We start from the raw sequence: 15,117 nt of genomic DNA, 5'->3' as shown, positions 1-15,117 counted from the left end.
ATGTTAAAATACTTCACTTTAAAGCAGAAATAAACATATTTACAACGTGGTACAAAAAACGTTTTGGTCTCTGTAGCTATAATTTAAACAATCATGACTACTGTACAGGGGGTGAACTTTTTAATAACTCCCTCACTTACATTTACAAGGCCCAAAGTCACGCATATTTAAGTTTGGCATTTCTGTACTGAAATTTCTTGTTAGTTATCAGCTGACATAAATACAATGTATTATACAGAAATATCTGCAATAAGCTAATATCTGTAGATATACTGACCCGGCCAAATTCTAGCTCTACTGCAGACTATTTTATTTAATGAATCCACCCTCACAACAGTAAGACAGCTTCACCACGTAGGAATTTACTCTGAGGTCATAGTCTTGCATTGTGTGAGCACTGAGTGAGCTCCACACCCGCTGGACAAGAAAGAAGGTCAGACATGAGTCACTGTCACTCCTTTACCTGAGCGGATAATTTGCCAATGATAGTTTTACTGTTTGTTTGGTTTTTTTTTACTCAGAATCACACTGATGCCCAACTTTTGGCAGTATTACTGGATCCACCACTGCTATGACTGTAAACCCGCTCTGATTCCTAAAACACCGGTGTATAAACGGGTGTCTAAGAGGTGCTTTAGCCACGTGACTCCTGCAGTTTAGATTGAGGTGTGTGTTTGCAGGGCGCTCCATCTCAGCCTGTACTAAAACCGCACTGTGTACACAGCGGCCTGTACTTCCACTCCTTCCCCATGACTAACCTGAAAGGCAGTGAAACCACACTGACCGCTGGTTAACCCTGTTATTAATTAATCAAAAACTTTCCGCCTCAGCTCGGGGGGGGGGGTATCATCTGGTCTGGCTTTATGTTGATGTTTGAGAAAAGATGATATTTGAATACAGTGAGTGGCTACAACATGAATGTGCATGACATCACAATAGAAATGTATTTTTTCAGCATTTTGCTTCTTTCGAAACTCTCATTCAAATAAAATGTAAAAACGTAATATTTTGAAGTAGCAGTAATTCCTGGGGATATGTTATATGTTATTGTTGTTGTTTTTTTGATATGCTGATATTTTTCAACTAATTGTAGCCAATTGCCAATACTGATATGTGCACATATATATGCACATTTTTTTTCACCTAATTGCAGAGAACATCAAGTCTCCCCTTTATTGAAATTAACATTATAATTCTAGTGGCAGATGCAAGCATGCAATACAATGTTTTTTATTATGAAGACATTCACTGAGCAAAATAATCAGTCAATCAGTTAATTAATCAATGAATTATTTGTCACATTGAATTATATAACCTACAACTCCAGTGAAATGTGATCTCATCAGCTCCTTTAACTTGTGTCATTTAGTCCTTTTTTAATGTCTTTTTACATTGTTGGCTGTTGCTTTATAACTGTCCCTGTTTCCGGATGGTCCTAGTAATCCATGGTTTCTGGCTGTGGAATGATTTAAGAGTTCACACATCCCGAACTACCAAGATGACAGTACAGTCACTCTTCCTGAACAGTGCCGCTCACTCACAGCCGCCTCTGAATGTCGTATAGCAGTGATCCACAGCAGGAACGTGACAGCGCCTCACATTCCTACCATCACACCAGTCCTTATTCACTGTAAAGCACTCATCTCCTCTGCTTCTCTCCCAGAGTCCTCTGCTCTGTCAGATTGGCAATTAGAAAAAGAGTCTCCTGGTTGAATGGCACTGTGAAGGATTTTGGGTGAATCAAAGGTTATTACAGTTGCTGATACCACGTTGGACACGGATGTGGCACGGAGGTTGTCCAGTATATTTTTTGCCTGTACAATGGCTAGCAGGATGACAGTTCAGCTGGTGCTCATCTTCTTCTCAATGTTTACTGATGTTTACATTTAAAAACCTTGACCTGGCTAGCCAAGACAGTCGCAGAAGAGGAGAGTTTACAGACTGGAGAGTTGATTTCCTCGTCCTGATGAGTGACTCGCAGCTACTTGCCACCACTGTCCAAAGCCAACCACAAAAAGCACCACCAACAAGTATAGTACCGTTTGGAATACTCTAGTACCGCGGTGCTATTTTAGTACCGGTATACCGTGCAACACTAGATGTAGCTGTTGTTTTTAGCACAAATTTAGCTGAGCTGCCAGAGAGGCGGCAGGAAACATCTGTATTATATATCATAAAATAAGAAAACCACTTACATTTAGGTTACATTTATTCATTCATTCATCTTCTAACCGCTTCATCCTCTTGAGGGTTGCGGGGGGGCTGGAGCCTATCCCAGCTACATTGGGCGAGAGGCAGGGTACACCCTGGACAGGTCGCCAGACTATCACAGGGCTGACACATAGAGACAAACAACCATTCACGCTCACATTCACACCTACGGACAATTTAGAGTTACCAGTTAACCTAGTCCCCAATCTGCATGTCTTTGGACTGTGGATGATCATTTCGCTGCTTTTAAGTAGTGTTATATTAGGCGTGTATCAAAACTCATCAATTAGCCTCACTGTTGCACCACCTAATCGCTAGACAAAAATGTTGGCCCCACGCTGACACGGGAGAACATACTTGCTGTGGTTAACGTGTGGTTAGTATTATTATGTACAATTTATTTCAAATAAAACTGTGAAATTTATCCCAATTAAACGGGTTTGCATGATGCTCTCCTGGAGATAATCATGACAACAGCCACAACCAGTGCAGAAACGCAATATCAACAATAATTCAATTCAGCCTGTCATAATGGCAGGCGCTAACTTTAGCCCCTTTACTGTTTGAAAGCCTTCATCTGCCAATACTACTGATGTGCCTATATTAGGAAGTAACTGGATCAAGAAGCTCATGAAAAATAAGTGAGCCACAATCAGTAGTTCAAATCAAGACTATCCTCTGTATTGAATTGAAATTGATCTTACCCCTTTCCATGTGTTGTTGCTCCACAGATGGACCAGATGAAGTCACCATCACACCTCTGGCACCTCCCAAGGTTATCAGAGCCAAATCCAACTTCAACCTGACCTGTTCAGCTCGCTCAGATCCACCTGCCACCTTCACCTGGTACCACGGCGAGCAGATGATGGAGAACTCAGGTCCCGTCCTGACCCTTGAAGTGATTGAAAAACACAGATTAGGGGCGAAAGAGGAAGCATATACCTGCAAGGCCACAAATGCCAAGACCCAACGCACTGTCCTGTCTCCTGCCGTGTCCTTTGCTGTGATGGGTGAGTAATCTGACTGAGATTTCTGAGAAATACTCTGGGTGATTAAACTGCTAGAATGGTTGTTTCCTTGCAGCCGCTCAGCTACTTTTTAGTGCTGCTTTCATTGTAAACTTTGTACTCCTTTGCCAACATGGAGTTCTTGAATGAGGTATTTAAATTCTGTGACTTGGTCAAAGTTCTGCTTTTAAGCCAGGTGAGTGGTGTGGCTCTAGAGTTGCTAGTGTCTGCAGCCCCTTTAAATAGCTTGTTCAAGGTGGGAATATTGTTGCATTATTCCACCTGGCTATGCTGTAGGTAAGGTATGATCACGAAATGGGGGGACAGAGTTGTCTCGCAGCAGCAGAAGGTAGTAACAGCACCAAAATGGTGTCTGTATAAACAGGACAGCTGGCAAGCCAGACCATGGGCAGGACAGGTGTGACATTTTGACGACATGCATGTGACCCTCAGGAGGAGCTGTTAGCAGTTAGCAACTAACTCAAAGAAGAAGAGCAGTGACCATAAATGTCCACAAATTGGGAAAACAATGAGATTCGGAGGCTTCCTACCCTCCGAGCAGAGGACGAGATCATCAGCCATATAGAGGAATGGTAAATGATTGGTATTGTCATGTGAATGCCATTGTTATTCTTTAGAAAGCACTGCAGAGGAGTTGTGTTATATATCGCACTAAAGGCCAACACTTATTAGTTATATGTCACAGACCTCATGCCCCTTTTGCTTCCATGATGGCAGCATGCTGCCTAAAATCACTTGTAGTAGGGTTTCGTCAACAAAACTATTGATTAACCAGCATAAAGAAGGGATTTGTAGCGTCCCTTTTGTGTAAAAAAGGCTACTCTCTGTCTGACAATTGGTTAGTCCACCACTTTGGTCTAAACTGAAATATCTCCACAAATTACAATGATGATGAATCATACCAACTTTAATGATCCCCGACTTTTCCTCTAGCACCACCACAATATTTGTTTTATCCGGTGAAATGTCTCAATAACTATTGCATGGATTGTCATGAAATCTGAAGTTTGAGATGCAGAAACCAAAAATTGCAGCTACATTATAACTGCTTTTAACAGTAATAGCTGCTGTTCTGATTAAATTTGCTGATTGATTTGAAAACTGAAATATAATTTAAAATGAAAATGACTGTGAGTTGTGGCCAAACCTGGCTGTGGTTTCTAAATAATAATCTATACATGTGACACGAAGTTGACATTTGACGGGACATTACATCTTAAATGCTCAAAATAGTTTCACCATTTAGAATGAGGCCAAAGTTCACTTGAACTCTACCAACAGACAGCTGAACAAGAGCAGACTGAAACCTTTTCTTTTCTCTGTGACATACCTTCCAGGCATGAGACTGTTACATGGACTAGTCATATTAGCAGCTTGTTACACTTTCAGCACATGCAGGATGTAGCGACCCACAGCAGTAACATCATAGCTTTTACCTGAGAGGTGTTGGAACATTGTGTAACTCACAGAGAGTGCCGCAAAAGGTTCAGCATGAACCTGTGCTGTCCATAATTACTGCCAAGGAATCTCTCTCTTCTTGTTTTTGGAAGAGGTTGTTTTCAAATTCTCTCTCTGTGTGTGTGTGTGTGTGTGTGTGTGTGTGTGTGTGTGTGTGTGTGTGTGTGTGTGAATGTGTATTTGAATGCCGCCGTCACACTGAACGTCCGCTGAGCCTTCTCTTTAGCCCCTTTTACATCGCCTTTTCAAGGCGGGAATGTCACGCCCCTATTCCGCCTCGCTGATCTGAATGGTCTTTGACGCTTTTAGGTTGTAGAAACTCCTACTCGCAAATAGGTATTATTTAGTATGAAGGGTATGTTTTGTACATGGAGAAGAAAATGCTGTACAATGGTTCAACCAGACTAACAACTGAAAGAGACAAAGATCCCTCTGAGCAACAGTTGAATAAAAACAGAAAAAATCAGCAGTCACTGGTAAAAGAACAGAAGACTTATCACGCTGTTGTTCCCTGACACACCCGTCACGTCTCATTTTATTCCGCAATGCCAGGCAGCAATGTCTATAAAAAGTTGGACTAAACAGGCAAGGTATTGCTTTAACAAAGGTCTTCGTCAGAGGGTTAGTCTAGGGCAGTGATACTCAGTTGCCAGCCTGTGGGCCAAATCTGGCCCTCAACATGGTGCTGGGTGGCCTGCTGACCATTTTCTAATTCACAATAAAAATGGATTGATTTGAACAGGGATTTTTTTCTTTTAATGTAAATAAGTTGCTAAAGTGCATGGAAAATCATCATAACAGAGCTTGTTTATAAGAAAAAAGAGTCGGGGAGAATCCCTGGACTCTCGACAGAGCACCAAATGTCCTAAAAACCTAGAACCGCCCCTGCATACACCTAACCCTTGGCTGCTGTGACCGGATCTGCCCAATTTATTTCATTTATCTTATAAATATTATTAATGTTTTGTTTGTTAACTGGCCCCTGGCCTGCTGTTATTTTTATGCCTCTTTGCCAGCCATAGCTGTAGGTGGATGCATTATGTTTTCAGGTTCTCCCTCCGTCTGTCTGTCCGTTCCATTCTTGTGAATGCAAAATCTCAAGAACACCTTGAGGGGATTTCCTTTAAATTTGGCACGAATGTCCAGACTGACTAGATTTTGGTGGTCAAAGGTCAAGGTCAGTGTGACCTTGCATACGTCTCATTCTTGTAAACACAATATCTCAAGAACACCTTAAGGCCCCGATCACACAGACAGCATTTTCTCTGTGGGCGCATAAAGTGCGGAAGCAGTGCCATTAGTAAAAAAAACTATTGTTGCCAGGCAACCACACCATCACCTCTTTACCCAAACCTTCCAGGGTAATCAATCTACCGTTTATTTATTTTATTTTTTTCACAGTAATTAGCATCTGGTTCTTAAAATGGACAGGCAGAGGGTACCTGCTGTAGCTCTGGTTGAGGGTGAGACTGTCAGCAAATCGTTTGCTGGGCACAGGGAAACAGAGATCTGTGTGGGTACATGAGACCCTAAAAAAGAGGGTGGATCACAGGGAGTAAAACTAGTTGGTCCAGGAGCTTCGCCTCCATGATGGCTGTTTCCAGGCATATTTTAGGATAACTCGGGGGGCAGTTTGACAACCTGCTCTCTGTCTAGGTCAGTGTAATCTCACGAAACATGTTTTTGACTATAACTCAAGAATTCTTACGCTTATTATTACAAAACTTCACATAAATGTCTAAAAGGATATAATGATGAAGTAATGACATTTTAAGGCCAAAGGTGTGACATCATAATATTCTGCATAAAACCCTTTTCTGGCCATCACTCAGAGTCGTAACTCAGGAACAGAAGTGGAGACATTTGGTCAGATACTGAAGTGGTGACACTAATTTTGAAACTGTGCTGATTGTATTGATCTTCTGTGCTGCCGGGGGAAGATGCAGGTGAAGCATCCATGTTTTCACAGACATGGAAGAAACTGTAAGAGAAACTTGACTGGAAGGGGGAGGCATATTTATAACTGTGAGGTGGTAATTGTAGTTTGCAGGACAACCTTGCAGGTTTTTCTGTAGCACAGCTGCTGTGCCTCATGTGTGGTCTCACTGAATTGAATGAGAATGCTGTGCTGCTTTTAACTAAAAGTAAAATAAAATATAGCCTGTGTTTCTAGCTGGAGGTGTGGAGTTGGAGAAGTGTGGGTGTTTACCAAGTAGGAAGGCTCTAATTAAAGACACTATCCAGCTGCATTAAGGGAAATGTAGGATCCAGTGTTTTTGGAGCTTTACCCCTTACTAAGGACTAAATGTCAGGATATTTTGAAGTCATCCTCTTTTTTTTTCTTTTTCTTTCTGTAGTTCCCTTTTAATGTTGATCTTCAACTTAAAACTTCACCACTTTCCATTTCTCTCACTCATTTTAAGTTTTAAGTTCTGTTTCATTTAATGTTGATTGTCTAACAAAATTACATTTTAGTTGTGCAAGTACATATATGAAATCAAGTGTCATCATAGTAAAAATGACCTCAATAAAGGGTTGAATAAGATCAAAATGAATGTATGGAAGTAAAATATAGAAAAAAAAAACCTGTAAAAAGATAAATAAAGTTATTCCCCCTGTCAATGTTTCCAGAGGCCATCTCAGGTGCCAAAGTCAGTGGTCCAACTGCTATCCTCATCGCCGGCAATAGCACAGCCAACCTCAGCTGCCAGGCCACGGCCGGCACCGTGAAGACCATAAGTTGGTTAAAAGACGGCAAAGCCCTGTCTGCTGGCGGCCGCCATGTGTTCGCCACCGACATGAGCTCCATGATGATCAACCTGCTGCAGAAGGAGGACAACGGAGAGTACACGTGCCAGCTCACTAATCCCGTCAACACAGACAAAGCCACCTACAAGATGGTGGTCAACTGTGAGTATTTGTTGTGCTAAGAGACTTGAAGATGTGGTGGTGACGCTGCAGTGTTATCAGGTTTATGGTTTTACATTGTGAGGCGTTTATGGGAGTGTATTTGTTTGTCCTGGCAGGGATTTATTTTTATAGAACACTCAGACGTCCATAAAATGCCTTAAAAATCAAACAGAAGCAATAAATGTGTATGTAATAAGAATTATTAGGTAAACAGACAAATATGATGCAGCACTTGCACCGCTTTAGGTGTCAAACTGCGAGGTGCCTTACCAGAGGGCCACAGGAGAGTTAAAGGGGGGTGTGGAGGGAGCGACATGAGGCAAAGATCCTGAGGTGAAAGGGGCAGGTGCATGCAGGTAATAAACCCTCTTTTGTTTCTGTTTGTCCTCTAGACGGTCCTGAAGGAGTGAAGGTGGAGGGTCCAGAGGCTGTAGAGATGAATTACGTAGTGGAGCTTATTTGTTCTGCTCCCTCTGTACCCCCCGCCAACTTCACCTGGAAGTTTAACGGTAAGAGGTGCTTTAGCCACGTGACTCCTGACTTAAAAAAACACATACGAGTGTAAAGTCCGTCAAAGGTAAGATCCATGTCTGTAGCCTGGACCCGTATCAGCTGCACATATGTATAAGCAGGACAATATCTTACAGGCCAGTTGCCCCAGACCCAATTAAAGCTCATTATTTATCATCAAATCAAAGACTTCATTCTACTTCTGTAAACTCAGAGCAACTTAGAAGTAGATTAATTTACAATTCCTAAATCACCTATGTTGCAATCAATCAGTAGTACAGACTGCAGAGGACTGAGCTGGAGAGCTCTGCCAACAGGTGACAATACTTGTTTGTCTTATGTCATCGCACAGGTAAAAAGAAACCTAACCGGTTCATGACTCAGCAGCAGTGTCCAGTTGTCATTTGTTTATGGCATTAACATAAAGTGTTTATTGCTTCCCACATGCTAGTAAAGTTCCACTCATCCAACAGTTAAGTTCATGACAGGACAAGTCTAAAACTAATAACCAAATCCTTGTAACAACATTCTAATGTGTTATTATGCTAAATTTTCCTTGCATTTAAACATCCAATAGCTGTAAACTTTTGTGGTAACATACTTACTGTAGGCATGTCAACATGGTAATGTTAGCAGTCAGGCACAGCTTCAACTGAACTGTTAGAATAAATGTTGGCATTGTAAGTTTCTGCAAACCACAGATACATTACATTTGTAATTTTATGTAGTGAATGTGTTGAAACTTTATGTTTTAAAAACACTGTGGTTACAACACTATTGTGGTGGCACAATTCTGGCTGGAAACGCTGTGAGGTCTCAGAAAATAACAACTGCTTTTTGTGGCGCTATCCTCTGTGAACACATGGCAACGGGTCACAAAAAAACAAAAACAATGTCTGGTAGCTAAAATGTACTTAAAAACCCAGGGATGGCTAGCCATGGAGGAAGCCGGAGCGCCGGAGAGAAAACCCAGGTGCCACACCATCCACTATCCCCTCCACTTCCTAATGACAAAGTCAGGTCATATACCACGTCTCTTTAGAAACATTGATACCTATGAAACATAATAATGTAATGTCTCTGTGGTTTACAGAAACACACAATGCTGAAATTTTTCTTTGGTGACTGGGCTGCAAGATTAGAGATATCATGAGAGAATACCTCAAAAATGTACTGAATTTCTGTCTGGGCTGTGTTGTAGTTGAGGTTATTGCTAATCTTAACATGCTAAAATGCTAAATATTACATGCCTATTAACATCAAATAGTGGCTATCTTGTATGCTAATATGTTGTCATGCTTACATTAGCAATTTCACATTTTGTTCAGCAAGAATATGTAAACTCCGCACAGAAGGGCTCTCACGCCCGGGATCGAACCGGCAACCCTCTTGCTGTGAGGCGAGAGTGCTAACCACCACACCACCGTGCCGCCCCAGGTTACATTTAGATAAATTTGACCCATTTCTACTAATTATAGTTGCAATGAAGAGGGTACTTCCGGGCCGATCCGATATTTTGGGCAACTTTAGAATGAAAATAGAGACAGTACTTACTCACCCTCATGCCAACAAGAAGTCCAGTGTAGTTTTTAATCCACCATATTTGATCGGGGTATCAGAGGATAACAGCCAGCCAGATTTTTCCATACACTTGAAGTGCACGGAATCCACATTTTGAAAATGTAATAAAACAATGTAATAATGTAATAAAACAAGTGCCCTGAAGCCGCGGCATGCAAAATTGACTTGAAAAGACATAATTTACTCCACTTTTATAGCATCATTTCTCACCATGGTCAGTTGGTGCTGTGTTTACATGGCAACTCGTGTGAGACTCGAGAACTAGCACCACCACTAGCCATCAGCTGGTTGTTTCCTTGCAGCCGCTCAGCTACTTATTACATTTTCAAAACAGAGGAGTTGTGTTATATATCGCACTAAAGATCCTCCGATACCCTGAACGAGTTTTTTGGATTAAAAACTAACACTGGAGCTTCGTCGTTTGGTTCTGTGAAAAAATGTAATGGATTTTCATTCTAAAGTTGCCATTTCCAAACCTGCTGGGTTGGAGGATGGTCAGAGGTTACTCACCAAACTGCCACTCACATTCAGATTGAGTCATATATTAATGTCATTTCTGTGGTTTGGTAATACTTCCACAGAGGTTACTCACCAAACTGCCACTCACATTCAGATTGAGTCATATATTAATGTCATTTCTGTGGTTTCTGTTTTGAAACATGAAGTTGCCCTCAAACATCGCAGCAATTTGCACACCACATAAACAGTAACTATTCATAATAATGCAATATAATGCTGTTTTTGTTGATTTATAGAGGTGTCAGGGCATGCCACTATGATTCTCCCAGATGGCTCATGATTTTGAATTTAAAGTGAATTTGCATTAGAGTATTCCCTTTTAACAGAATATAATAAAGTTTGTTGTTTTTATAGAGGAAGGAGCGTTGGATGAAGGTCTCTCAGACGGAGCCATTGCTGGGATTGTCATCGCCATTCTCGTCGCTCTTGGTGCTGCCATCGCCTTAATCGTGTACTGCAGACAGAAAGTACCGTAAGTACTCTGCTTTTTTAAGTCTTGATCTGGAGCTGTGACTGGGTGACAGGTGTTGATCTGGTGAATCAGAACACGATGACAATGAGAGCTGTGGTATCGCTGTGGAGTTCTCACAGCAGTTTGGTTTGGTGTGCAGGTGAACCTCCTGACTGGGGTTGTAGGATGGAGAGATTTGATAGACTTTCACAATACGAGTACGTTTGTTTAATTGTCCGTTTTGGGGAATTTCTAAATTGCCAGGTGCTTCCTGGGGCCTTTACACATCATAGACAGATATGTGTTATCTCAGTTTGAAGATGTTTGTATTTTTCTTTTGCTAAGAAAACTAATAGAAGCCACTTAAGTTGTGCACTGGTCTTCCTGCTTTTTTATTTTATTTATTTTTTACATGTACATAATTTATTAAGGCGTGGTTTCTCGCTTGTGAAAAATGGATATAATATTTACTTCAGTGACTATGGGACGAAGGCAATCTGTTCTCAAGTTCACTTCTCCCATTGGAATGAAGACTCAGGACTGTCACGAGTCTCCTAAAGGGGCGGGGCAGTGGTAAAACCCATGTGACACAGATATAGGAAATGAATCTAAAGTGGGCCTTTGTGGTTTAGTGGCAGTCTCTGGCAATAGTTGAACCTGTTATTCTAAATCCAGGGGCATTAATGTGCCGGTATAACAACCTCCACTTTTCTGAGAAAGCTTGCCACCAGATTTTGGCCACTGACGTGTGGTGATCAGACCTAACCCGCAGTTCGTGTTTCAGTTCATTGCAAAGGTTTTAGATGGTGTTGAGTTCAGGCCTTTGTGCAGACGAGTCATGTTCTCCCACACCAAACTGGTGGACATAACATTGGAAGAACACTACTCTATGAAATAGCAGTAAAAACAGAGATAGCCTGAATTGGGAAAATAGACCCATAAGTGTCCACATAATTTTGACCAAGGAAAGAAAGGAGGGTTATGAGTGTGCTCATATTTGTCATACCTTTTGTCACTAAAAAAATGTACGACATTTTCCTACAGTTCTTTACACAAAAAAGGTTTTTCATTAGTTTCTTTGCTGCTGTTTTCTCCATGATTTCATGCACCATTGTAAAAATGTCTGTCAATACAGAACAGATATGTGTGTGTGTTATCTGACCTCCTTTATTTAAGTGTGTATGTGTGTGTGTGTGTGTGTGTGTGTGTCGTATCTGTTGTTTCCTGTGTGTCTGTCTGTATGTATTCATGTCAGCTACTTAATGACCTTCTAGGAAATTCTCTTCATTCCTCTCACGCTTTGGCATCTTGCAACATGTCAGACTAATGTATTCACACAGTTACACACATGCATGCGGATACATGCACACACTCTGAGAGGCTGCCACGCCCTTCAACACCATATACAAACAGTAACTGTCACATAAGCACCATAATTCCCAACATATTCACCTTTTAGAAATGCTTTTTGTTGGGTTGAAAACGTCTCTAAACACTAAACATTGCTTCAGGGATATGTCAACAGCAGCTCCAGTGCTTTTGCAAACCTTTTGCTGAAAATGTTTTAAACTTTTAGAAGTGACTCCACAAAACATACATCATTCAAATGAACAAGGAAAGGGAAGCATGAGCTGTAAGTCTCAGTGGCAAACCAGCTTCCTCAAAAACAGTTGATGGGAAAAGCTCAGAGCGACACTGCCAAAATCTCCTTGTTAGTCATCTATCAGGTTTTTGGTGTTTGGAGGTTTTCTCTCTTACAGTTTTTCTCAATTGTTTACACGCAATTTTGAAAACAGGGCTCCTTTTTTCAAAATATTCACACAATTATCCAAACACCACACTCAATTTGCATAACTCCTAGATTGTTTGCAAAATGACACACTTCAGTCAAAACATTTACACATATTTATAAAAATGCTGTTTTGTTTTCATCTCACTAACACAGTCTTCAAATGATCAGACACTATTGCAGTCAGTTACACACTGCAGTGATCAATACAAAATACATTTGTAAAAACCCCTATTTTAGGAAATAGCTGGTCTAGTGCTAGACTTTTTTGCCAGACATTTTTATGTAAGGGATAATTTAGATGATAAAAAGATAATGTCAAACCCACAACATTCTTCATGATTACTTTGAGGTATACAGAGAAAGTACACAAATACAACAAACAAACACAACACTGATTGCAGACTGAAAATATTTATTTCTTACCATACTCAGTTACAGTAACAGATCAACAATGAAAATCAGAACAAAATAGTAGTTTTTCTTACTACTGTAAAGTGTAGACAAATAAAAATTCCTCTGTTGGATTTAGGAATGGGGAGTATGGTGGAAGGTATAAGACTGCAAATTCAGGGTGCTCATGGAACCAACTGTGGATCAGAGCAGATCGATGGAAAGATACATTGTCCCAAACGACAATGTTCTGCATGTGGTCCACTTGGTTTACAGTAAGCACCTGTGTGCTTCCACACCAGGTGGATGTGATTATCCAATTCGTTCATTAGTGTGGTTGTTGGCAAGAAGGGGCTTTGTAATGAGAAGGAAGTAACCTCACAATCCTTATCTGTGTCTAAGGTGTGATAATGCGTGTAGAGTTGTGCAAATCACTGTGTGTAATGTTTTGCAAAAAGTGTGAAGCTGAGTCTGTGCTTATTGTTGTGCAACTATGGACAGGTGTTTTGCTTCTTGAGTGTAAAGAGCTGTTAATTGTGTGAAAATTTTCATTTTAGTGCGTAAACAACTGTAAAAAACTGTAATAACTCTAAACAGGTGAGCATGGTGAGATCATTTCAACGAATTTCTGTTAATAAATTCACTTTTTAGAATAAGTTTGTACAATGTAGTTCCATTTTACTTGATTCAAGTGTGGTGATTTGCTTTAAAGGAATACTTCACCCCCCAAATAAGTATTTGCATATGAGTTACTCACCTTGTATTAAGTTGAATTTGTAAATAAAACTTTGTATTTCTTGCATGCCTCCATGGCAAATAAAGAATCCAAAAAACTGCAACTATTCTTGATGAATTGAAGTCATAGGGGGCTGCGTTTAACAACAGCAAATCTTTATGAAACTTGTTTACAAACTCTCACATAACTTGTCCCAGTCCTATGCTCATTGCTTCCCAATCACATACATTTTTGCCAAAACCTTAGTATTCAAAACACCGCATAACTGCACAGGTGCTACTCGTGCAAAAGATTTTATTGAAAATGCACGTGTTTGGGAAGTACTAGTACGAGACTTGGGTTTTTCTGCATGAGTTGTGTGAGAGTTTGTAAACGGATGTCTTGACATTTCACGTTCCCCTGTGACTTCAATTTATTAGAAATGTTTTGGATTCTTAGTTCACTGTGGAGGCATGCCAGAAAGTTTTCTTCCTGAATTCAATGTAACATGGGGTGAGTAACTGGGTAAAGTCCTCATGTAAGGCCTTAAGGCTCATTTATACTCCCTTTAGGTACAAAAATAGATTTGTCCTTTTCAAACATTGTAAACATCACTGCCATCATACTTCCATGTGTCCTTTATATTGGCATAGATACAGTCAATACATGGCACCAGAGTGCAAAATGAAAAGTTTCACACAACAACAAACACTGTGACGGTGGTTATTGTATACAACCCAACAGGTAGACAGAGAATTCCTTTCACTATACATGATTCGTCTTGTTTCGCCATTATTTAAATTTCTTTGTCGTCTCCTATGGTCCTGTCTTGCTTGACCTATGTGACACTGCCTCCACAATCTCTAGTGGTACTGCTCCATTTCATCTGTATCCACAAGCTTTCGGAAAATGTGCACAAATATGGATAAAATAAAAGCAGAGTATGGACAAAAGGCTCTGCCTGTCTCCATATCTAACGCTGAGCGTTGTATGCTTCAGACAAAGTGCTTCTTGGATTGTGTAACAGCATCTGAAACCACCTTTACACCTCATCTATGCTGGCTTAAAAGCTGAGGTTTAAAGGCCATTGTCGACTGTGGAAACAGCAACATGAACCTTTTTCGTCCAAAAAAAGGTGGAGATTTTTTTGCCATGTTGACTTGTAGACATGACACATTGTATTCAAACTGCAGTTGGACTGAAGTCACAAATGACAAAAGACTTCAAATCCCTAAACACTTGATTTGAGACATGACGTTTTGATCTGGCCTTGGCATTGGAAAAACTTACTTCAGATGTGTAAATATTATGCTAATGAAGAAACTAAGTTCAACTTGTATTGCCCCAGAAGACTAAAGACAGCCATTGCAGCCACATGAAGCAACAAAGCGTGACAACGAGCTGCAGCAGATTACATCTTTTTACACCTGAACGCCACCTTATTCCCAAACAGTGGCAGTGATGCAATCCTCCACCACATCCTGTCAAATTTCAACATAATGTGGAGCACGGCAGGAAGCAGCCATTCCAAGACAGTGAACAAACAGATGAG

At 40.6% G+C, this 15,117-nt stretch overlaps 1 protein-coding gene across 1 annotated transcript in view; it reads left to right on the top strand.

Annotated features, from left to right (window-relative positions):
- The window catches only part of si:ch211-264f5.6 (carcinoembryonic antigen-related cell adhesion molecule 2), a 46,371-nt gene that overhangs the window by 8,614 nt on the left and 22,640 nt on the right, over positions 1-15,117 (top strand). Inside the window, exons 5-8 of the mRNA XM_049603096.1 lie at positions 2,943-3,221; positions 7,329-7,607; positions 8,000-8,116; positions 10,572-10,689. Of these exons, the coding sequence (XP_049459053.1) occupies positions 2,943-3,221; positions 7,329-7,607; positions 8,000-8,116; positions 10,572-10,689 (793 nt within the window). The remainder of the gene's footprint in view (positions 1-2,942; positions 3,222-7,328; positions 7,608-7,999; positions 8,117-10,571; positions 10,690-15,117) is intronic.

Source organism: Epinephelus fuscoguttatus, linkage group LG17 (genome assembly GCF_011397635.1).
Source record: "Epinephelus fuscoguttatus linkage group LG17, E.fuscoguttatus.final_Chr_v1".
NCBI classification, from domain to species: Eukaryota; Metazoa; Chordata; class Actinopteri; order Perciformes; family Serranidae; genus Epinephelus; species Epinephelus fuscoguttatus.
Note: the sequence above shows the minus strand (reverse complement) of the source record. Positions and strands in the feature narration are given on the sequence as shown.